Genomic DNA, 23820 nt, shown 5'->3' with positions numbered 1-23820 from the left:
CTTAGTTCAATGTTTTAACAACCCATCACATAGGCAGACTTGTTAAAACATAATCATAATCATAAGTCAAAGTGCCTTGATGGTTGTTTGGCGTGAGACCTGGTCCACAGTAAATACTCAGTAAATGGTGGCTAATCTCATCTCACATAATTGCTGAGAATTTGTCTTGAAGTTTTGATCATTTTTGTTTTGTTTAAAACTGTCTAGGCTATATGGGTTGTTTTAATTAAACAAAACCATATTAATGTCTGCTATTTACTGTCCAGCAAAACTAGCCCCCCCATTACAACCTAGGGTCAACCTGTTAAATTAAACAGGAATCACCTTCCAAACTTTTTAGGTATCTGGTAAACAACACAATCATATTTTTTTTTCTCACGTAGGTACAAATTTCATCCCGTCAAATGTCAAAATAAATTACTACTTTAAAATATATAATATTTCTAATGACTTCTAGAATAAATTGATAGTTGAATTTTCCCACTTAATGACTTAAATTTGTAGTATCATTTAAAAAGTGTTTTGGAAAGTGAGGTCACTTATATGTAGCTTCACTTTCAAAAGTGTGAGATTATCATTCAATCAACGATTACTTAGAAAGCACCTATAATGCATGTAGCGTTCATTTGTAATGTTATGAATTTACTTGTCAGATACTTGTACATTGGATAAAATTGCAGATTCAGTTTTTGCTATTCAATTTGCACTTCATTTTCATAACAATGTACCTATTAACTTAGGTAGGAGCAGTTATCAGAGCTCTAACACCCTTTCTGCTGTATAATACATGTTTGACTTTAGAAAAGGAAATCACCAAGAATAATTGAAAGTGTATGATTCAGGTACAATATCTTAGGGGCTTTTCCATTCCTTCAGGGCTATTCTGTCCTTTGCTTTAAATTAAACCCAATTTAATTCCTATATTCAAACCTCATTATATAAGAATCAGGACATTTGGGCCTTAAACTGAATTGCCAAGATACATTTGCAAGCTTACTCATTAGAATAACATTGTCTTTAAAACAGCAACACTCCACCATTAAATTTAGTTTCTGTGTGTGTGTGTGTGTGTGTGTGTGTGTGTATGTGTGTGTGTGTGTGTTTTCTCCCTACTAAAGTAATCTGACACTCTTGTCTGCAAACCTGAAATTTCAGTGTCTTGCTGTGTTATGAAATTACCTAATGAAAAATTGGCCTTCTTCTAAAATTGATTAAATTATTTCCCAAGTTCCCCTTCAGCCTCTGCCACCTATGTTGACTGCCTTCTTACTAAAAGCAGAGCCCCCTAAGGTCTGTTAGCAAAGTCTGTGTGAAGACCTGAAACAGCAGTTCTCTGTGTGAGCCTGCACCTACCTGCCACACCTCATTCAGTTAACTGCATTTGTCTCCCAAGCCTGATGTGGGTAACTGGAACCTCACCGCAAAGGGTCATAGAATATCCGAGTTTAGAGGGAGAGGCAAGGCATCCTAATAATTGTTGGTCCCTAGTGGTGAAATTAAAGAGTAGACAACAGATATAGGCAAGTAGAGGTCTGTAAAACCAAGCAATACAGCCCCTTGCTAATGAACTGCCTCTGGACATATTTAGCCCAGAGACAGTTTCATTTATCTAATAGTTCATTTATTCATTCAGGAAACTTTTGAGTTGCACCTGATGTTTGCTACATACTTTCCTAGGGGGCTGAGCATACATCAGTTCCTAAGATTGTTTTTGTTGTCACAGATTTCACCATCTAATGGCAGAGACAGGCTCGAAAACAAGTGAGTAAAGTAGATATCAAAAGCACTGTAATGTGAGTATGAACACACAGCCAGGGAGACACAGATAAATCATGATTGTTTGTACTTGGGAAGGTTAGAAAAGCTCCATAGTGCAAGTGTGTAGCCTTCTAGCTGGGAAGAGACCTTGGGATAAGAATTGACTAAAGAGTGTTATCAAAACTCCTGGAGGGGGCTTCCCTGGTGGCGCAGTGGTTGAGAGCCCGCCTGCCGATGCAGGGGACATGGGTTCGTGCCCCGGTCCGGGAGGATCCCACATGCCGCGGAGCGGCTGGGCCCGTGAGCCATGGCCGCTGAGCCTTCGCCTCCGGAGCCTGTGCTCCGCAACGGGAGAGGCCACAACAGTGAGAGGCCCGCGTACCGCAAAAACTCCTGGAGGGAAAATACTCCAAATTAGCCATGGCGTGACTTGGAGTATGCAGTAGAGCAAGAGATGTTTCTTCCCTCCCTCTTTGTTTATATGTAGAACAAGGCTGAAAGAGAAAGAAAATACAAGTTCAGGAGCTAATACAGTGCCTGATGATAGTGAACACCGAATATATTTGCTAGATGAAGGAATACATTTGTGTGTGCACATATTTTTTAAAGTGTAGGGAAGAATACCATTTTATTACTGTGAGAAGCTAGAGGATTCCTATCTTAGTTTTAGCATTCATACTTAGTATTCTGACTCAGGCATCATTTTTTATGTCAATGGGGTGGAACCAAAATGAATTTATATATTAAATGTTCATTCAGGGGCATTAACCAAAACTTTTAAAACACTATGGAGATTTAAAAAATTTTGTCTGCATACCAATGAAAAGTAAGCCTGTTTTCTTTCCCTTTTTACATGTAGCTTTATTAGTGCTATCAAATTTAACGACTCTGCTGCCCTTTTTTGCTGTCATACTGTAATGACTTCAGATCTGTATATGCTGATTTAGCCTTACAGGCAAGTCGGGAAAAAAAGTAAATTACATTCTGACATATTCCCCTTATGTTTGTATCATTTTTTTTTCTGCTTGCATTCTCCAATAATCAGATAAGTGCCTTTTTGAAACCAGAAGCTAAGAAATCCTGCCGTACCAGCAATACCTATTTGTTACAGTTCAGATGCCTTGCATAATGGGTGTGCGTCCCATGCAGTCACGATCACACAAGGTTCTGTTCTTTGAAGGGCCCTGCACTTGACTTAATGCTCTACTGCCGCCATCTTGAAATTCTTAGTAATATTTGGACAAGGGGCCCTGCAATTTCACTTTGCACAGCGTTCTGCAAATTATATAGCCAGAGCTGCTTGCATCAAAAAGAAAAACATTAATATATGTTTTGACATACATAAAGCAACACTTTTACAATAGCAAAAGCCTCTTAAAACTTACTGCAAGCATCTCTTTTCTCCTCAAGTAAATAAGCTGTCCTGAGTTCCCACTCTGAGTTATATGTCCCTCATTGTAACTTGTCATGTCTCTGTTTGTTGATGTTGGCTGAGTTGTGACCATTATTTGTCCTCCCTTTCCTGTTGACTCACTAAGTGTACTTCTGCTCTGTCTTTTTACCTGACTTCTGGGATACTGCTCCATCCCAATTTTCTTCTCACCTCACTGGTAGCTCCTTCTCGGTTTCCTTTGTTAGTTCCTCCTTCTTTCCTCAGCCTCCTGAAATTGGGATGCCTCAGGGGTCAGGCCATGCCAAATTCTCTATATTGTACTTATTCCTTCCTGAACTCATCTGACCTCCTGATGAGTTTTACATGTCATCTAAATGTCAATCACTCCCAAATTTATATGTTTACATACCATCTCCACCTGGGAATCTCCAGCTTAGTATACGTCTGAACTAAATTCCTGAACCTGCCCCTCAAAACTTGTTCTCCCCAGTCTCTCTCATTTCAACTGATAGAATCCTATTCTGATTGCTGGGTAAAAGATAATCACCTTCACTCTTGTCTTTCTCGCGTATTCAGTCTGTTAGGAAATCTTGTTGGTTCTACATTCAGAACATAGAATTTGAATCTGTCTACCTCTTACCAGATGTTCAGAGCTACAATTACATCTCTGTTATTCTCGGCACAACAGCCAGAGTGTTCCTATTCAGATAAATCAGAAGCCTGTACTGACTTCCTGTGTAATTCAGAATAGAGATTACAGTTCTCACAAGGGTCTGCAAAACCTACATCATGTGACCTACCTCCCACTGACACCTTGCTCATCTTATTCTTACTATTTTCTCTCTTATATGCTGGTTTCAGCCACACTGTGCCTTCAGTCACAGTACCATGCTGTCTTCTATGCCTGGAATGCTCTTTCCCTGGTATCCACATGGATGACTATCCATTGCTTTCAAATGTTTGCTCTGTGATACCTTCCTAGTGAAGCCTACCTAGACTTCTCTACTTGAATTGTAATTCCCATCCCAGTACTCCTAAGCTCTCTTATTTTCTTCTGCTGTTCTCTTTCTTCCATAGCATTTATCATCATCTAAGATAATTATTTTCTATCGTATCTTTGTCTACTTCTGGCATTCTAGATGCTCAGTTAATATTTGTTGAACATTGAGTTAATGAAATATACCCAGAAATAACAGGTCCTTTCGTATGAATGTTCCTTTTTCCTCTTTGTCTCTCTATAATCCTTTTTTATTTGTACGAAAACATATTACATTTTGAAAATATTTCTACTTTTAAATAGCTGAATCTTTAATAAAGATAATAGCTGGCAGAAATGTAAGCAACAATCTTTCCCCAAGAGCTAGAAATAACGTACTTGAAGTTGTAAGAAAATTTATCAACACCATTATACTTTATGCCTTAATATTGTAGTCAGGTAAGAGGTTACCCAAGAGGTTACCTTTTTCCTGTCTTAATACTGCCTAAATTATTCAAAACTAGAGTTGGAAGGATTTTTTTATGGGGGAAAAGAATTGGCATATTTTTTATTGTTGAGGTAGGTTTTAAAATATAGCTTATTATTTTACCCTCTTGTGCTGAGTATCACCAGATTCTCCCAGTGTTTGAGATTCCCTCTTGTGTCTAAATTTGACACCTTAAAAGCTAGATGAGTTAAGATCCCTAACAAACCTAGGGAGTGACTTAAACATATGTAGTCTCTCATTTAGTAACTACGTTGTCATGTATTACATTTATAAATAAATCTAACTTCAGAGAGGTCATTGAAGTAAAACATAGTGCAAGAGTTTTATGATTGTTATAAAAAGCATGCTTCTAAAACACATTTGTAATTCTTAATAATGCTGTTCTTTAAAAATAGTAACTTGTTCAATTATAAATGAACTTGATTCCATTTGGCATTCTTTTCTTAAAAGCATAATTTTTAATTGTGAACATAATTTATTACAGATTTTATAAAATAAAGAGCAAAATATTAGCCATAATTTTACCACTCTAAAACATCCATTTTCATTTTGGGTTATTTTCTTTTTGCATATTCACCTTTCACACAGTTTTAATAGGGTACATAGTTTTTTTCCTGTCTTTTCCACTTAGATACACGTCATATCTATTTCTTCATGTTGCTATGCAGTCATTTTCAGAATAATTTTTCAAGGTTATTTAATGATCCCTAGTGTAACTGTATTGTAGTGAACCTAAATATTTTCCAGGTGTTAGATGTTTAAGTTGCTTTCATTTTTTTAATCATAAGTAATGTTATAATGAAAACTTTTGTGTTTGTAGCTCTTTTTGGATCACTTTCTTAGGACAAGATCCCAAAGGCGAAATTCTTGTTTCACACAATATGAACATAGTAATGATTCTTGGTATATTGCCAACTTACTTTCCCAAATGATTGAACCAGTTTTCTGCTTCCACCAACGCATGAAAGTAAAGTTTCACTGCAACCTTGCTTACGATTTCTCATTTTTGTCCCTTTTTCCTGTGGACCTTGTATTGTTAGCATTAAAATGCCAGTATTCCATGTCAGCATGGGAGTTTAGAAAACAGTTTTAGGATGCCCAGTTTAAGTTCTCTCCCAAAAAGAAGAAAGAGGGAAAATGGGTGGCTGTGTTTGATTTAGTTGTGCCTAGAAGGATTGGAAAAAAGTCCACTGTTTGTTGGACTGATCAGTTGAAGAAATTTGATATTTATACCAAATTACTGTGAGTGATGTAATCTGGCTAACCATTTTTGCCACCACAGAGGTTTACATTGACGTTTTATTCTGGAACAAAGTGGTTCACGAAAAGACACTACATTTATTTGTTTGCCTTCTAAGAATCTGAAGTGACTTAATAGTCTTACAACACAGTTTTATGCTTACCAAACATTTTGACTTAATCTTGGAGGACCGCATAATTCTGCTTTGCTCATAATTAAATAATTTACCCCTTAGAAAAGTTAAATTCAATTGTTCCTGCTAATGGAGGTTTGGGTACTGGTTTTGTTCATCCAAAGCTGTAGATAAAACAGCTAGAACTTTCCCCCACAAATAACAGTGAATAAAGTCCGAGGAAAGAAACTCGGTCTCGGAGAAGAGCTGAGACTGATGGTAAGACTTTTGATTAGCATCATTTTTGTAGTAACTAGTTATTCTACAGCACTGAATAGTTTCAAGGTATGTTTGCATTCAGTATCTCACCTGTGAAGTTAGTAGAATGATTTTGTTATTAACCTGCAGAGAAGTTACGGGACAAATTCAAGGGCTTGTGGTGGGTAAAGGTGTGCCTAGATGGTGTGCACTGGACTGTTGACACAAGGCTGTTGGCTGCAAATCTCTATCTGGTTTTACTACACCACAAAACACTTTTTAAAAATGCCTCCTGATTCTTTCATACACAAATTCATTGAGTTTCTACTCTGTCCTCTGGGACATAGATGTGAACCTTCAGAACATTCTGGTGTAGAAGTCAGGTCTGCAAAGAAGTCAGGACAGAAATGCATGGTGAACGCTCCAGCAAAGTGGATGCCAAGCGCTGTAGTGGCAAAGAAGAAAGTGGGCTGGCTCTGCTGGGCAGGCGATGCTTATACTGATGGTGAGTTTGGTATTAGAGCTGGGTCCCTAAAGGGTCAGGGAGGGTGACCCTTGTGGATCTCTTTGACTTTGACCGGTGAGGATCAGTGAGATTGCTAAGAAAGCCCACAGATATTATGTCTTGAGAAATAACTTTTTTCTGTGAAGAGCTCTAAGGAGATGACTGCTTTCCTCCCCCACTGCTCTGCTTTTTATTTCTGCAGACCAACTTTGTATGCGCTACTCCCATTTCCCAGGAGTTTCCCTTCCTTGAATCCCACACTTTCTTTCATGTCAGTTTACTCATTTCTTTATTCATTCACCCAACAGACATACCGAATGCGGAGACTAAATAATGAGAAGGAGCCAGTCTTTGGAGATGTGAAGCAAAAGCTTTCTGGATTGCAAAGGCCATGAGGCAGGAAAAGCTTGACATATTCTAGGAAAAGAAATAAAGACTTTGAGACTGGAAATTAGGGTGTGTTAGTAGTTGAGGTTCAGAGAGTAGGGAAGCTCTGGATCTTGGTAGGAAGTTGAGAATTTTTTCTAAGTGCAGCAGGAAGCCATTGGAGGGTTTTTAGCAGAAGAGCAAAAAGATCTAATTTAACAAAAAGATCATATAATTTTAATATGATCTAGAAAGTTTAAAGAAAAGTGCATCCCACTGACCTTTGCCACTTGATGTACAGACAGTGCGGATAATGGCTTTAGATTAAAGAGAGGAGAGGGGACAGTTGTGATTTAAAGAAGAGGGGATGACACCCACGTATTGGTCGTTCTTCTCCCCCTCAGTCCAGTGTGACAGGTTGCCAGCTGAGGACAGAGGGGACGGCAGGGATTCCCCCGCTCCCTCCAGGTTCTCTCAGACCCTGTGTTCATGCTAAGGGGCTTGCAGGATCCTGTGCGTCTCCATGTCAGTGCTGCGAGGAGCAGCCAGTCGTCCTGCTGTCTCCTTGGCAGCAATTCAGCCGTCACAGTGAACGACGTCACGTTCATGATGCAAATGAAGGGGAGCTGATCGACTTGTAAGACTTTCTTACTTAAGCCATGCGGGTCACTTCTTTATACCGCCTTGTCCCTTAATCCCCTGCCTTCCCATGAACTAATAGCAGGTGGGGAGAAATGTTCCCCGACCGTTCAGGAGGATCACTGAGAAACTCCCTTTAGGCATTTGAAGTTGACTAAGAAGCAATTTACTCTGCTGCCTGGCACTCATGGGAAATCAGGAGCCACTGAAGAGAAGTGGAGGGAAGGCGGGCTCTGCTGAAGGGCTTGTTGGGTTCCTAGAAACGATTGAGAATGAGAACTCTGTGATTTTACTAGTTAAATTCTGATATGCACATCAGGTCTTCATCAGTCTGACATTCCGGGGCTTCATTTCATTTAAATGAGCATGCAGGGCTTCCCTGGTGGCGCAGTGGTTCAGAGTCCACCTGCCGATGCGGGGGACATGGGTTCGTGCCCCGGTCCGGGAGGATCCCACATGCCGCAGAGCGGCTGGGCCCGTGAGCCATGGCCGCTGAGCCTGTGCGTCCGGAGCCTGTGCGTCCGGAGCCTGTGCTCCGCAACGGGAGAGACCACAACAGTGAGAGGCCCGCGTACCGCCAAAAAAAAAAAAAGAGCATGCAGAAGCTACCTAATAGGGAAAACAATGAGGGACTAAATTACCTTACCTGTTATTCTGTTTTCTTGAATTGCTCTTCCCCTAATTACCTTTAATCTGATTCCAAGTTCTTTTTCAAAACACACTTTACACATTTTTGAGAGGGTTGCTTGCTGTCCCCTCCACCTCCGTCCCTCCTCTGTGTCTTTCCTCAGTGCCCTATTTATACAGCTCTCAAAGACGGGTGGCATTACCACGTTCTCACTAGCACTATTCTCTCTCTTTATAAGTTCCTTAAGAGTTCGAATCATAGGCTTATTAATTGCTGTCTTCTCTTGTGCCTGGCGTATTTCTTTATAGACTGTATGGATTTAATATGAGTTTTGAAATTCTCATTTTGGTGGAAACGTTTGTTGGAAAATTCTATTATACACTCTCATGCCACCTTGGGATGGCAGGGAAGTCGAATATTATGGCCATGGGACAGTCATTGTTCCCTCCATTTATTATTCTTGACTCTTGAGGTAGCTGAGTCTCTGTCCCTTTATATTAAACACCTTAGAGCACGCAACTTTTACAGTACAATTTTCAATTTTATTTTTTGAAATTATTCTGTATCTGTTTCTTGTTACAGCTGATCGTGGGTCTTTTAGGCCCAAGCTTCATTTATGTGTGTTTGTCTGGGAGGGGCATTAGGATCTTTCCACCTATGTAGTAGAATAGAAAGTGCATAAGCTTTGTGACAGGTTGCCACACGGAGAACTTTTAGGTTGATGGCCAAGCTTGAGTCAGCAAGATAGCCAGATATCTGCTGTATGAAGAAGTATGTGGTTACCAGGTACCTCTCCTAACAACCATAAAGCGTTTTTTCCCCTCTGACTTTCATGATATAAAATATTTTTACAGAAGTAGTTACCCTTGTCATCCACTCATTCAGCTCTGACAGTGCCAGCCTGCTAAGCCTGGCAAACACTCCCCTCAGGACCTTTGCAATTATAGCTCCCTTTGCCTGGATTGCTCTTTTGCCACCCTCCCTCTTATGGCTGGCTCCCTCACTTCCTTCAGATCTTTCTTCAAAGATCACTGTTTTGATATGCCTTCCTGAGAACTTATCTAAAATATTACTAAGTCCATGGGGCAATATTACCCACCCAACCCTCCCTTTCCCACGTATCCTGTGTGGCCGATTGCTAAAATAATGAAACTTGCTCTCTATGTCCAAAACTCCATGCAAAGGGACATTGTGGTTCCCTTCATCAAGAGATGAACTATATTTTTCTATTCTCTTGAATCTGTGCTGGCCTTATGACTTGCTTCAAATGATGGAATGTGATGGAAGTGATGTGCAGATTCTAGAGTTGTGCTGTCTGATACGGGAGCCCTTGCCACATGTGACCATTTCTACTTAATCAGTTACAATTAGGTAAAATTTAAAATTCAGTTCCTTAGTTGTACCAGTCATATTTCAGGTACATACCAAACAGCCACACACAACTAGTGTTGCCATATTGACCTGCATAGTTGTAGAACATTTCCATCGTTAGAAAGTTTTTTTTTTGGACAGAGCTGTTGTAGAGCTAATGCCTTAAAAGATCTTGCAGTTTTCACTCTGCCCTCTGAGAACACCAATCATCATGTTGAAGAAGCCCAGTCCAGCCTATTGGACAATTTGAGACCATATAGAGGGAAACCGAGGTGCTCTAGCTAATAGCCAGCAGTAATTTCCAGGCATGTGAGTGAGACCCTCTTGGACTTCTATTCCCATTCAAGTCACAGATGATTACAGCCTTAGGAGTAATCCCCCATGGCAGTGGCAGAAGAGCTGGTCAAATTGCCAGGCCACAGAATCATGGAAAATAAATTGTCATTGTTTTAAGCCAATATGTTTTGGATGGATTTGACACAATAGTAATAACAGTTACCACCTTCAATCTAATGACTGCATTCATTTTGAAACTATGCCCTATGCAGTTACCTCATGAATTAGGATATGGAAAAACGAGGGAAGATGAAGTATCACCCCTTTCAGTGAGATCAGTTCCTTGTTTAGGGAGAGAAAAGGATATTTGCTATTACTAAAATAATGACCCACAGCAAACTGAAATACTTAGTACTTACTAGCTGAATTAGATGATAGGAGAAAATTAACTTTGCATCAAGAATTATTTACCAATAATTTTCAAACTAGTTCAAATAATCCAGAGCTAACTGGAATCCAATAATTATTCCATTTTAGGATAATCAGATTTGGGGGACTTTGGTATATTTTGCTTGGTTATAATTTAAAATCATAAATAGTATTTAATTCTGAAAGCATGTCTTCTTTTATTCACTGTTCCTCAAGCGTTTATTGAGTACTTTCTGTATATGTCTAGACAGGCACTGAGAATTTTGAATGATTAAGAGGTGAGCCTCCCCTGGAAGAACTGACAGTATAATGGAGGGGACAGAGGCATGGTCTCAAAATATATTAGGATGAGCTGTGTTAAAGAAATAGGATGTGCTCTGGGAACACTGAGGTGGGAACATACGAAATATACAAGATGAGCTTTTACCTTGCAGATGAGGGGGGATAGAGGTTAGTAAATAAACAGAGTGCCTAGAGGACATTTTTGGGAAAAAGAGCAGAATTATTTTATTTTAATAACTTTATAGAGAGATTATTCACATAACATGAAATTCACTCTATTAAAGTGATCAGTTCAGTGGCTTTTAGTATATTCAGAGTTGTACCACCATCATCACTATCTATGATAGTTTTGGAACATTTTCATTACCCCCCAGAGAAGCCTGACCCATGAGCACGTACCTATTCTTCCCTCAACCTCCCATCCCTGAGCAGTCACCAATCTACTTTCTGTCTCTAGACACTCACCTATTTGGACATTTCATAGTAGTGGGTTTTTGTGTGTGGCTTCTTTCACTTAGCATAATGTTTTCAAGATTCAACCATGTTGTAACATGTATCACTATTTCATTCATTTTTGTTGCTGAGTAAGATCCCATTGTGTGGATATACAACATTTTGTTTATCCATTCACCAGTTGATGGTGACTTTTTTTTTTTTGGCCGCACCGTGTGGCATGCGGGATCTTAGTTCCCTGATCAGGGATGGAACCCATGCCCTCAGCAACGGAAGCGTGGAGTCTTAACCACTGGACCACCAGGGAAGTCCCCATTGACCAGCTGATGGATGTGTTTGGGTTGTGTCCACATTTTGGCTGTTATGAATAATATTGCTATGAACATTCATGTACAAGTTTTTATGTGAACATATGCTTTTAGTTCTCTTAGGTATATACGTAAGAGTGGTATTGCTGGGTAATATGATAACTATGTTTAACATTTTTAGGCATTTCCAAATTGTTTTTCAAAGTGGATGCACCATTTTAAGCATTCCAACAACGGTGTATGAAGGTTCCAACTTCTTCACATCCTTGCCAATACTTGTTATTGCCTGAGAACAGAATTGTTTTGAATGAAAATATAAAGTCACTAAAATGGAAAAAATTCCAATTAGATCATGTTATACTCATTTAAGACCGCCCAGATATAAGTCATGTGATATTAGAACCTAAATCTGAATGATACTTTGTAACTCTGTGTACAAAACAACTCTGTTGGAGTCTAATTATCTTATCATTAATGTTCACCAGGTGCTTAGGAAATGCTGATTTTCTTTTATATCTAATTGAGAGGTAAAGGACAGTGAAATGATTATATGTGTAGTGCTGTTGAAAGTTAAACCCATTTCTGACATGCAATTAAATATAATTGAAATAGAACAAATTGGATAACAAAATTAAATTTGCGAAGTAGAGTATGAACAGATATTAAATGTATGCTGTCCTCTGGGATATTTGGGTGGTGAGTTGGCATTAGAGCTCGAGCCCCATATTTTTACTTCCTCTGCGTAGTTCCCACCTGCCCACACTTGCCTCCTCTACTTCCCTACCTCAGCGTCTCCAAGGAGTTTAGGAGACATTCCCCCGCCAACACGCTGTGCAGAGAGGATTGTTTTATGAAGCGCTGGGGTTCAGTGTGGTTAGGAAGGAAAATAGGTTCTCCAGACCTGTGGGGCTTTCTCTCAGACTCAGACTTTTTTTTGTGGCCATGCCACGTGGCATGCAGGATCTTAGTTCCCTGACCAGGGTTCGAACCCATGACCCCTGCAGTGGACATTCTGAGTTCCAATCAGTGGACCGCTGGGGAAGTCCCCAGACTTGTTTTTTAATGACTATCAGAGACCTGACAATGATACTGTAAACAAACAAAAATATATGTCTGACAGCCCCCATCACCACCGTCTTGTCCAGCTCTTCAGTGACTTTCCAGCACCCAGTATTTGTTAAGTCTCAGGTGCGCAGGACACAGTCACTGTCATGCCATTTCTCTCTACTCCTTGCCTGCTCTTCTCATCCCTCCCCACCTGTGATGGTCTCTTTCAACTTCATTACCAGTGTTTTTCTGTTGTTCAGTTTTAGTTTTTTTATGTAAGATTATTCTGATATTTCTAGAAATTAAAAATTTTTGCTTTTTATTTACTGTGGAAGATGAGATATAGCCTCCAAATACCCCGTCATCCCAACATATATCAAATGCTGTTAAAAAAGTACTTATGCTCAGAAGGACTTTGTTGATTCTAAAATACTATCAGAGTGTAATATTTTAGAAAATGAAAAGTTGAGTTTTCATAATGCATTGCCGAGGAACTGTATTAAAAGCAAAATATTAGAGCCAGTAGGTGTTTATGTACATAATTTAAGAGGTAACAATATTAAGAGCAATTCTGATTTAGCTACAGTATTAAAATAGCACATGAGAAAGTCTTCATTTACTCTTACCTTGCAGTAGTCACTAGACGAGTTTTGTTGTTTTTAAACCCTAGTCAATTAAGTCTTAATCACCAAACATTTTATAGGAGCAGAGGTGAAAGTTTGACCCTACTTAAAACCACAGAAGTACTAAAGACAAACTATTCTGAGACTTATAGATTTGCATGAAAAAGTCACAAGGGGAGAACTGTAATTGCCTCAGCATGAGAGATGGAATATATTTTAAGATAATTGGAGACTGTCTTTTAAGTGTTCTCTTTGGTTTAGTTTTGATTTCATGTACTTTAATTTGTTTCTATCTCTTAATTTTTTTCTTAATATATTCCAAAGAATGTAAAACACTTCTGAGGATCTCATTACTACTTGTGAAATCGCCTCTAGCTCTACCACTGGATGTAATTTTTTTGGTCAGTCTTATAAGAAAAAAGTATCTTAGATTTAGCAGTCTGACGGTAGTGATAACCCTAAAAGTACATTTTGTGTAAGATCAAATATGCTGTAGCAATTTCCCTTAGGTGCATATTGTAAATTTTGGAGGTTCTGATGTTTTTTTTCCATATAAGTTCTAGAGGAATCATCTTTTTGCTTTTATTCATGTTTCATCATTCATACGTGTAAAATTTACATTTTTACTGCTAACCTCGCTAACATGCTGGTGATGAGACATTCCCTTGACAAATGTGATCAGAAGTGGTCTAACTGAAGATGTTCCATGACTTGAACACATTAGGTTACAAATTCAACTTTTGCTTCTCTTTGCAAAGGCACTGAGACGTGAGTTAAAGGAGAAAGAGTATTCTGTCCTGAATGCTATAGACCAAGCTCGAGTTTTCCTGGCTGATCAACCAATTGAGGCCCCTGAAGAACCAAGAAGAAACCTACAATCAAAAACAGGTGAGACTGATTTCTTTCTACATCATAAAAACACATGTGAGGAGAACAAAACACCAGAATCGACAAGAGAATTTTCTTACAGCATATCAGGACCTGATATTTTAAAATGTCTTACAGAATTTCAGGATCTAGTATTAAAATTTTTCTTCTAAGTATTACTTTAGTCAAATATGTCATTTTGAACAAATATTTAGATTCTTAAATTAAAAAATAAAATGGCTGTATACTTCAGTATCATTACTTTAAAGGGGAATTAACTGCAGAAAAATACTTGGTTAAAAAGCATAGTGTAACTAAAAATAATTTCTTTAAGAAATAAAAATTTATATTTCTTATATTTAAACTACATGATAAATAATTGTAAGTAGAAGAATGATATTTAAAATACAAGAGTAAACATAAATTATTTAAATATCTAGAAGGTAAGATTATTTAACTTCTCTTTTTCAAGATTACTTTTTAAAATAAGACACCAAAGCCCCTTTCTTTTACAAGCAGACAACAGAATTTCTTTAATTTAAACATAACAACCTATAATATTTATGTACTTTGGCTTAAAGCTGAAACAGTATCTACCTTACTAGCAGATAGCAATAAATCACATGGTAGATTTAAGAGATGAATTTGGAGGCCAACATATATCTTTATTTTGATTTTTCACTTATGGCATAAAAGCATTCTGATGCATTTTAAAAAATAAACATGCCATTCAAAATATTTTCTCATCATTCACTTTCCATAGTAAAACCAGACCTGAAAGACTACCTCATGCTATGTCCAGCAGTGTAATTCATGAGCATTTATTACTTGTAAGGGAAGTATGGTTGGAAAATGCTTTGACTGTAGCTGGAACTGGATCAGACATTTGGAAAGTAGCCGTTTTCCTCCTCAGCCTTTCTCAGGGAAGCTCTACTTCAATCGGAGTCAATTTCCCATCAGGATCATGATTTTCTTGACCCTTTGTGTGTGTGTGTGTGTGTATACAGAGACACAGCATACTTATCATCTCTTCCAGCGTTGGTTTTTATTTTCTGCTGGCAGTATCACTGTTTTTCTAGTCAGCCTTCGGGGGACCTAAGTCACTGTTGAGTCTCCGCCTCTCTCAGTCTGCAAATCACTCATGATTGTTACTTCTATCTTTGGAGACTTATGCCTCCTGAATTATACATGTATTATATACACACACGGACATACGTATGCACACAACATGCACACAGCTACATAGTAGGTTGTTGAATGACTTGTACGCTGAGCACACTCGGGTGTGGGTAGGAGGTCATTAGCTGGGACAGGATCACTGGAAGCAGCAGCCCAGAGAGAGGGGCAGAACGGCTGTGTGTCAGGGGAAGTCAGCAGAGCTGGGGGCAGAGGAGGTGGGGGCAGGGGCTGTGCCTGGACAGGGGGTAGGAGTGAGGGACTTGTACGCGCTGTCTGGTGCAGATTACAAGGCCCTGGAAAGTTGGACAGAGCATTTCAACTTAAATACAGCAAGAAAAAGGCGCTATTTCACTGGGTTTTTTTTCTTTTAAGCTTGGAAGAAAAATAAGAAGTTCACTTGCCTCGCCTTATCCAATTTAAAGTCTACTTTAAATCTGCTTGTCTCATGTCCTTGCTTTTCAGAGAATAGAGGAAACGTAAGCTATTTCATAGCAGTAAAAAAGTGTTATATCACTAGAGTTTCACTTTGCTATAAATTTTCTTCCTTAGTGGTTAGTCAGTTTAAGGGGTAAAAACATATGGCTTTTGAGTCCTTATTTTGCTGTTACATCAGGACATTTTTAAGACCTATTTTCACATACTATATTTGTGAGGCAAGAAAAAAAGTCACGTCAGTTTAACTTTATGATTTTTTTGTTTTGGAGTGTTTTTTGTTTGTTTTTTTACAATTAGCCATTTTCACACTTTCTCCTTTCCTGATATTATTTTGTATAATGTTGGCTGACTTTAGCTGTTGTTGAAAGTAAATAAAAGAAAATTATCCGTAATAGCTTTTATACTTTGTTGTTTACCATGACTTACGAACAACTGCTATCAGTAATAGTGTTTGAACATTAGTTATCTTGTGTGATGCTACTCAAAGTACTCAATGTTGGAGGGACTAGAGCAGGGAGAAATTGTATAATGATTTTTTGGTTCTATTTAATAAGCATTTATTGAGTATGCTATGCGTAATGTGCCAAAGGACACACCAAGGTGAATCCATCTTTGTTTTTAAGTAACTGTTCCAGAAAATACTTCTTGCCATGATTTTTCTCTCCCAAAGCCTTTTCTCCTGGCTCCTTTTTTTTTCTGTTATCAATTATCTTATAGTGTCATATGTGTATGTATGCATTTTATGATAGCTTATGGAGTTTTATTTTATTACTGCATAGCACAGGATGAGTTGCTCTCAGGCATCTTTTAATTGATAAATGCTGTTGAAAACAAGCAAACTAATTATTGCAACCAAGTGATCAGTTGCTGACAAAGAATTTTATCAGGTATGCTCTGCTAGATATTTTCTTTTTTCCCCCCAGTTTTATTGAGATATAATTGACATAATATTGTACAAGTTTAAGGTGTACAACATAATAATTTGATATTTGTATATATTGTGAAATGATCACCACAGTAAGTCTAGTTAACATCTATCACCTCACATAATTACAATTTTTTTCCCTTGTGATGAGAACTTTTAAGATCTACTCTCCTAGCAACTTTCAAGTATGTATATTTTAAACATTTAAAAATCATTACTAATATTAACTGCCCTATTTCAGCCCCTTACCATCTTTTGCTAGGACTTTTCAGTACTTTTTTTTTTTTTTTTGGCCGCTCCGTGTGACTCGTGGGGTCTTAGTTCCCTGACTAATGATTGAACTCACGCCCTTGGCAGTGAAAGTGTGGAGTCCTAACCACTGGACCGTCAGGGAATTCCCTCAGTACTTTTGTGTGTGTGTGTGTGTGTGTGTGTGTGTGTGTGTGTGTGTACATCTTTTTAAATTTAATTTAATTTTATTTTTTTATACAGCAGGTTATTAGTTATCCATTTTACAATCCCAATCCCAATCTCCCAATTCATCCCCCCGATTTTCCCCCCTTGGTGTCCATACGTTTGTTCTCTACATCTGTGTCTCTATTTCTGCCCTGCAAACCGGTTCATCTGTACCATCTTTTTAGATTCCACATATAGGCGTTAATATACGATATTTGTTTTTCTCTTTCTGACTTACTTCACTCTGTATGACAGTCTCTAGATCCATCCACGTCTCTACAAATGACCCAATTTCATTCCTTGTTATGGCTGAGTAATATTCCATTGCATATATGTGCCACATCTTCTTTATCCATTCATCTGTCGATGGGTATTTAGGTTGCTTCGCAGTACTTTCTTAATTGGTGTCCCTGCATCAACATAAATAGATGCTACAGTGATACATCTAAAACACAAAACTGGCATCTGAAAACCACGGGTAGTCACTGAAATGGGATCTGAGCTCCTTTACCTGCCATACAAGGCTGCACAGTGCTTTGGCCTCAGCTTTCCAGTGTGGCAGCATCTCATGCTTCTCTCTGCTCCAAACTAATGTCCGTTTGACACCCACCAGCTTCTCGTGATGTTCTGCAGGTAATGGTCTTCTTAACTTTATTCTGTTGTCTTTTCTGGTTTTTTTCTGCCCATAGGTCCCTCCTACCTGATCTCCAACTCCTTCCTCCTTTGCCTGCCCAGCCCCTGCTCATTCTGTCCCACTCACTGCAGGCTTTGTTTCTTCCTGGACCGATTCCTCTCCCAGCTCTCCTCCTTGCCTCCCTGGTACCCTGTCATCTTTCTGACTATATTATTAATTTCTGTATCTGAAGCTCAGCCCTGCCCTTGCTTACTGACCTTTCTCAGTTACTGAGAATCTGAAAGAATGTGAACAATTATCTGAGCAGCCAAGATAGATATTATGTAGAAAATATAGTGAAGATCTTATTAGCTCTTAGAAAAACCACCCTCTCCGAGGTATTAACTCTTACTTTAGATACTGTTGTAAGTAGTTTAACTTGTTTTCCAGTGAATTATGGGTATGTAGCAAGATGGAAATGACAGGACACGGGAAAAGGATGACAGTGAGAAATGACTTCAAGAAGTCTGACAGCAATGAGGAGAAAGAAAATTATAAAAAGGATACTTGGAGATTCTAAAATAAAACAGAATAGTCTTTGGGGCCTTTTACAATAAAAGAAAAGCTGAAGCTATGAATTGTAGTTTGTTTATTTTTGAAGACAGAATATAATTCAGTTAAGAGAAGGCGTAGGAGTTTATACTATATTTTAGTGAATTCCCTTCCAAAATGGCAACCGTAAAAAAAAAAAAAATCAGGTTAAATGAATAAATGTAGCTGTCTGGACCACTCAGCTACCCAGAATTACTCACTCTGCTTATAAATGGTTATTAAGTCAGTATAATTTTTAATCAGACTAAAATTACCTGAATCATTACAGAAATTTTACAAAGTTCACAACTTTGTCAGTAGTTCCCTTATCTTGAGTGATATGGAACTACTTAATTGGATTTCAATTGTGTCACGTCAGTGTATAATATTTCCTCTTGGACTTCCTGGTGGCGCAGTTGTTGAGAGTCTGCCTGCCGATGCAGGGGACACGGGTTCGTGCCCCGGTCCGGGAAGATCCCACATGCTGCGGAGCGGCTGGGCCCGTGAGCCATGGCCGCTGAGCCTGGGCGTCCGGAGCCTGTGCTCCTCAACAGGAGAGGCCACAACAGTGAGAGGCCCGCGTACCGCAAAAAAAAAAAATTTTCCTCTTAGTGAAGTTGAATTGTTTCTCATTTGATTTTAACCACGTGGTTTATATCTGTTAAAAAGTAGAATAGTGGAACAACAAATGTCTCATCATTATTCACGTTGTTCTTTGTATTTGTACTTCTCAAACCACTTTTATGTTCTCCTAACTATCTCAATGAGTTGAGCAGATCATACAGTGTGCCTTTTTAAAAAAAATTTAAATAAAAATACAAAGGCTAAGAAAATATTGTGGTGCCGACCAAGGTTATCAGCTAATGTAGGGTAGATCAAGGGACAGAGCACTAAGCTTCTATGGTGGTGACTCTCCTTAACCCCTGGTTTTTTGGCTGGCTTTCAACTCATCCCTTCATTTTTATCTCCTCTCTCTTTCTCTCTGCTCACTGGCCACTGACCTCCTAGCTCCTTCTTGACTTTCAGTGTCTAGAGCCTCTTAACCCTGCATAAATGTTTCTTGGCTTCTTCCTTGTTCACCCAACCTCCCTGCTGTTCTCAGTCCCAGATTTGAATTCCTTTGAAAACCACACAGCTGCATAGTGAAAGTAGACGTGCAAGACAGCCCGAACACGTCTTGAGGTAGTCAGGGAATACATGTGCCTTCTCACATGTTCGTTACCTGCAGCTTAGGTTAAAAGTCAAAATTGCACGGGGGAGTTAGAGCCTTATGTCTACGTCCCCCTCTCTACTACACACACAGATGCAGGCAGGTGTGTATGCAGATGTGCATGCACACACACATTTTATGAGTTGAGGCTATGGTATCGATTACTAAATTAACACTTTAATAAGACATTTCACCTCTAACAGTGTTTAGAAAATTATACAAATGATTGTATATGTGGGTATAGAAAAGCTATTTTCCTTTGCTCAGGTTTTAATTTTAAGACAAAAAAAGATTGCATTTTTTTTGTTCATAAATTTCCTCTTGAATCTTCTTTAAAATTTATTCCAGTCAAGGCATTACTATTACTACAACTATTAGTTTACTGCAGGCTGTCTGAACATTATTTCTTTTTCAGCCTGGTGAAGTTACTTAATTTATTTTGTTTCATTTAAATGACAGAGGAAAAATAAAGCAGCTATTGCTTTAGTGTGTTCATAGTTGTGTGTAGTGTCTATAGTTGTGTATGTGTATTGTTTATTCATACACAGCTTTTTATGGTTGTATACGATTGTACCTGTGATTAATGGCTAATAATAAACATTTCAGATAAAAAAGTATGTATGGATTAGTGTTCTTCCTCTTTGGTCTTTGACAGCTGTGTGTGTATTTAGTAGTAGTTAATATTTTAACTCAGAATATACTGTTTTCTTTTAATTATTAAATGCTTCATAATATTTTAGAAAGCCAGGTAGTATTTTTCATCTATGTGAAATCTCATATATTTTATGATACAACAAAGAAGTAATAAATGACATTTTTCAGTCTACTATGTCAGTCCATTTTGTGCCAGGATTAGCAAACTTGTGCAAATAAAATTTCATGATCATTAAATGAGTGAAAAGGTGAAATTATCATAGACTTTAGAAATTACTTTTATATTGATTCTCAGTATAATGTAAGGTTACATAAAAAAGATGGCAATAATTATTTCTTTGCATCTCATAAAATGAGGCCAAATTACACATAACCTAACCTAAGTAATTAGGTAGTAAAACTCATAGGTGTTTTTCCCCAGGGCATTTTTTGTTTTCCTAATAACTGCTTTATTAATTAGAACCCCATTCATTGTAAATGACAGACAGCCAGCTTCCGTAAGTGTAGGCACATGGGCGAATGTATTGGCGCCCATAACCAAATTACAGTGAGGGCAAGGACACAGCTGGCCACAGGAATCTAAATGGCAGTCAGAGACTTTCTCCATGTCTTCCTTTCTGCCTCTCTCCACAAGTTTTCATTTTCTCTGCTTTCCTATGACCTTATACCTCACAACCACATACCAGGGAGGGAAAACCCTTCTTTAGATCCAGCACATTCCAAAAGAGAGCAACAACTCACTCAGCTTGAGTAACATGGAGCTCAGGGTCTTCTGGGATTGGCAGACCCCTTTATAAGCATCATGTTAGATGGAGGAGGAATCAATGCCCAAAAAGGAAGGGAAAAGAGAGAAATGTTAGTCAACATAGATGTTCACAACAAATCAACATTTATCAGGGTCCTACAGTGTTCCAGGCACCGTTTCCTTTAATTCTCATAACAACTCTTTGAGGTGTGAGTACTGTTACCACCCATTTGACAGATGAAGAAACTGAGACCTTGAGATGTTTGGATGCCTACTGTCACCCATGTGACAGAGCTGAAACACCAACTCAGGCTTGTCACAACCCTTGATGCCCTGAACCATCATAGCATACTATCTTAACTACCCCAATAATCAAAGCACTTCTAGATAATCAGTAAAAATAAGATTTTGCTTTCTATATTCTTCTACTAATAAAAATTTCATGCAATAATTAATATGCTTTTCTCTTCATTCTTACTTTTCCTCTTCTGAAATATTAGGCTGCTTAATAGAATGACATACCAGTTCACTGATTTCCTAGCACCAAGGGAGAAGGTGTTTAGGCAATATTAGACTTTGTCTTTTTAATTTTCATAAAAATACTTGAAGGAATAATAATTGCTTTCAGGCCTTATAGACCAAGGCAATAATTTAATTAGCTTCGTAAGTCCAAATTAGATTAGTAAAGTTATAATGCATGAAAAGACACAGAAAAATATGTTACTTTCATTTCCAGTGTTCACTACAGAGATCCAGTGTGATCCTTCCCATTTTAAGGTTCCATAATGTATGAATGGATGTAATGAATCCAGTCTTCAAGTTTCCTAAAATATAATGAGCCGGCTGAGTAAGCGTATTGATTGGATAAAAATTTCAAAAACTTGTTTGCATGCTAATGAATACCATCATAGTGAAATTCAATTTAAATAAATCAACATTCTTGATGAAGAATTATATGATAATAAAAGTTAGTTTGATGGACACAGCATTTTAAATTAATTGTTTACCATCTGTTATGGTCTCTAATCACCATTACAGCCATCCATAAATCACATGTGCCTCGTAAGAAAAGATGACAATAATTTACATGTATGTATTTTATTGAAATCAACATCTGGAGTGTCACTCTGATTTAAACATAAAGCACAGGAGGAGACTAAACGCTTTCAGTGTGATGTGTTCCTCTTTTCCTGTTGTTACTTTTCCTCTTGAGAGCTGGAGTCTTCACGAGTGAATTGGAGGGTTTGCTATCTTTTAAAAAGTATAATCCTAGCCAAGGCATAAATTCTCCACTTTAAACTTCTCACTTATTTTGGCAGTACATAAACCTAAGACATGCCTAACTTCTTTCATAAGAATGGCTAAGCTTGAATAGAAAGCCCAGGACTTCTTTTTTTTTTTTTTTTTTGCGGTACGCGGGCCTCTCACTGTTGTGGCCTCTCTCGTTGCGGAGCACAGGCTCCGGACGCGCAGGCTCAGCGGCCATGGCTCACGGGCACAGCCGCTCCGCGGCATGTGGGACCTTCCCGGACCGGGGCACGAACCCGTGTCCCCTGCATCGGCAGGCGGACTCTCAACCACTGTGCCACCAGGGAAGCCCCCAGGACTTCTTTTGTACGTTGATGGATCATTAGCGGCTATGTTCCTCAGGGAAGCAGCCTGGGGAGGGATGGGCAGTGGTGTGGCCAGAAATGTGAGACTTTTAATTGAAGAGCTCTGTCCTTTGATCTTAAAGGTGAATTTTTTTTTATCAAAACAAAGATATTGAACATAGATCTATTTATTCATTTGACCAGTACTTATTGAATGCCTACCATGTGCCAGGTAGTATTCTAGATATGGGGAGACAGCAGTGAACAAAACATATCCTTGCCCACCTGGCACTTACATTCCCAACTTCTATTTTCCCCTCTCAGAACCACCAGTGACCTGTCTGCTGCTGTCCAGCACTCAAAACTGACTTGAATAAATTATAAAACTGCCATTAGTGTGAGGAAATTCAGGGAATATTCCATTACAGAAAATGGATCTCATGTGGCTTAGCTAGTTCTGTTCCATGGCCTTTCTGCTGTTCCTCCCTTTTTCCTTGGAGGTTGACCTTCTTAATGGTCTCTTCATGCTTCATCCTTAGCTCAATGCTGGGGTTTTTTACTTTGGCCCACTTTATAGGAAGAGTAAAACATTAAAGGATTCAGACTCTAGCTCAACCTTGATTGACTTCTGGTCAGAAGTGCTGGTTATCTCTGTCCATGGTGTGGTGTATATTCCTGTTCTCTCCATCCATCCCACCTCCACCCATAACCCCCATTAATACCTTATATTTTGGTATTTGTGGAAGATGTTCCCTAAATCTCTTTACTTTGGAGTTCTTGCTTTTCCCTAAATGTATCTGTCCACGATCTTTTTTTTTCCCTTAAGGGTTTGACAAGTTCGTTGGCAGCATGGCTGGATCCTTACCGTCTTTATCATATTCCCACTGAAAGATTTAGGCTACACATTATCAGGTTAATGTACTTTGGGTAGCCTGTTACTATTGTCATCTTTATAATTTATTAGATGAAAATAATTAGAAATATTGTAGTAATCAGCTGATGGCACTTGATGGTGTACTTTTAATCTGGTTCCTAATGAATTGTCACCAGTTATCATACAGTATAGGAAGTGGGCAGGGTCCTCTTCAACACTGATCATTTCAGACAGATTAAGTTGATCTTAACCATGTAATCAGAAAATTTGAGGAGAATATGTTTTGCATTGTCTGAATCAGGAGCATCTTTTGGTCATGAAGAAGAGAGAGAAAAATGGAGTGGGGATGAAGACGAAGAGTGAGAGTAAGTCAGGTCTAGTCTCTAGATGTACAGGAATGCTTTGTTTTTTTCTGTGAATTCTTGTTGGCTAATCAACTTGGTTTGCTTATGTGAAAATCTCTAGAGATATCTAAACCTCCCAGACTTAGTAACAAAATCATTTTAA

The 23820-nt window shown here is 38.5% G+C and overlaps 1 protein-coding gene across 15 annotated transcripts in view; it reads left to right on the top strand.

The window, feature by feature from the left end:
* Positions 1–23820, top strand: part of UTRN (utrophin) — a 506668-nt gene that overhangs the window by 376048 nt on the left and 106800 nt on the right. For 14 of the 15 annotated variants that reach the window (XM_027084340.1, XM_027084307.1, XM_027084323.1 and 11 more), the window contains one exon: positions 13931–14060. In XM_027084340.1, the coding sequence (XP_026940141.1) occupies positions 13931–14060 (130 nt within the window). Of the gene's footprint in view, positions 1–6610; positions 6751–13930; positions 14061–23820 lie in introns of those variants that run through there. The other variant, XM_027084394.1, reaches the window with a different exon arrangement.

The sequence above is a fragment of the Aethalodelphis obliquidens genome, unplaced genomic scaffold (assembly GCF_003676395.1).
Source record: "Aethalodelphis obliquidens isolate GAN/ISIS:26980383/991018 unplaced genomic scaffold, ASM367639v1 scaffold3, whole genome shotgun sequence".
Classification (NCBI taxonomy): domain Eukaryota; kingdom Metazoa; phylum Chordata; class Mammalia; order Artiodactyla; family Delphinidae; genus Aethalodelphis; species Aethalodelphis obliquidens.
Note: the sequence above shows the minus strand (reverse complement) of the source record. Positions and strands in the feature narration are given on the sequence as shown.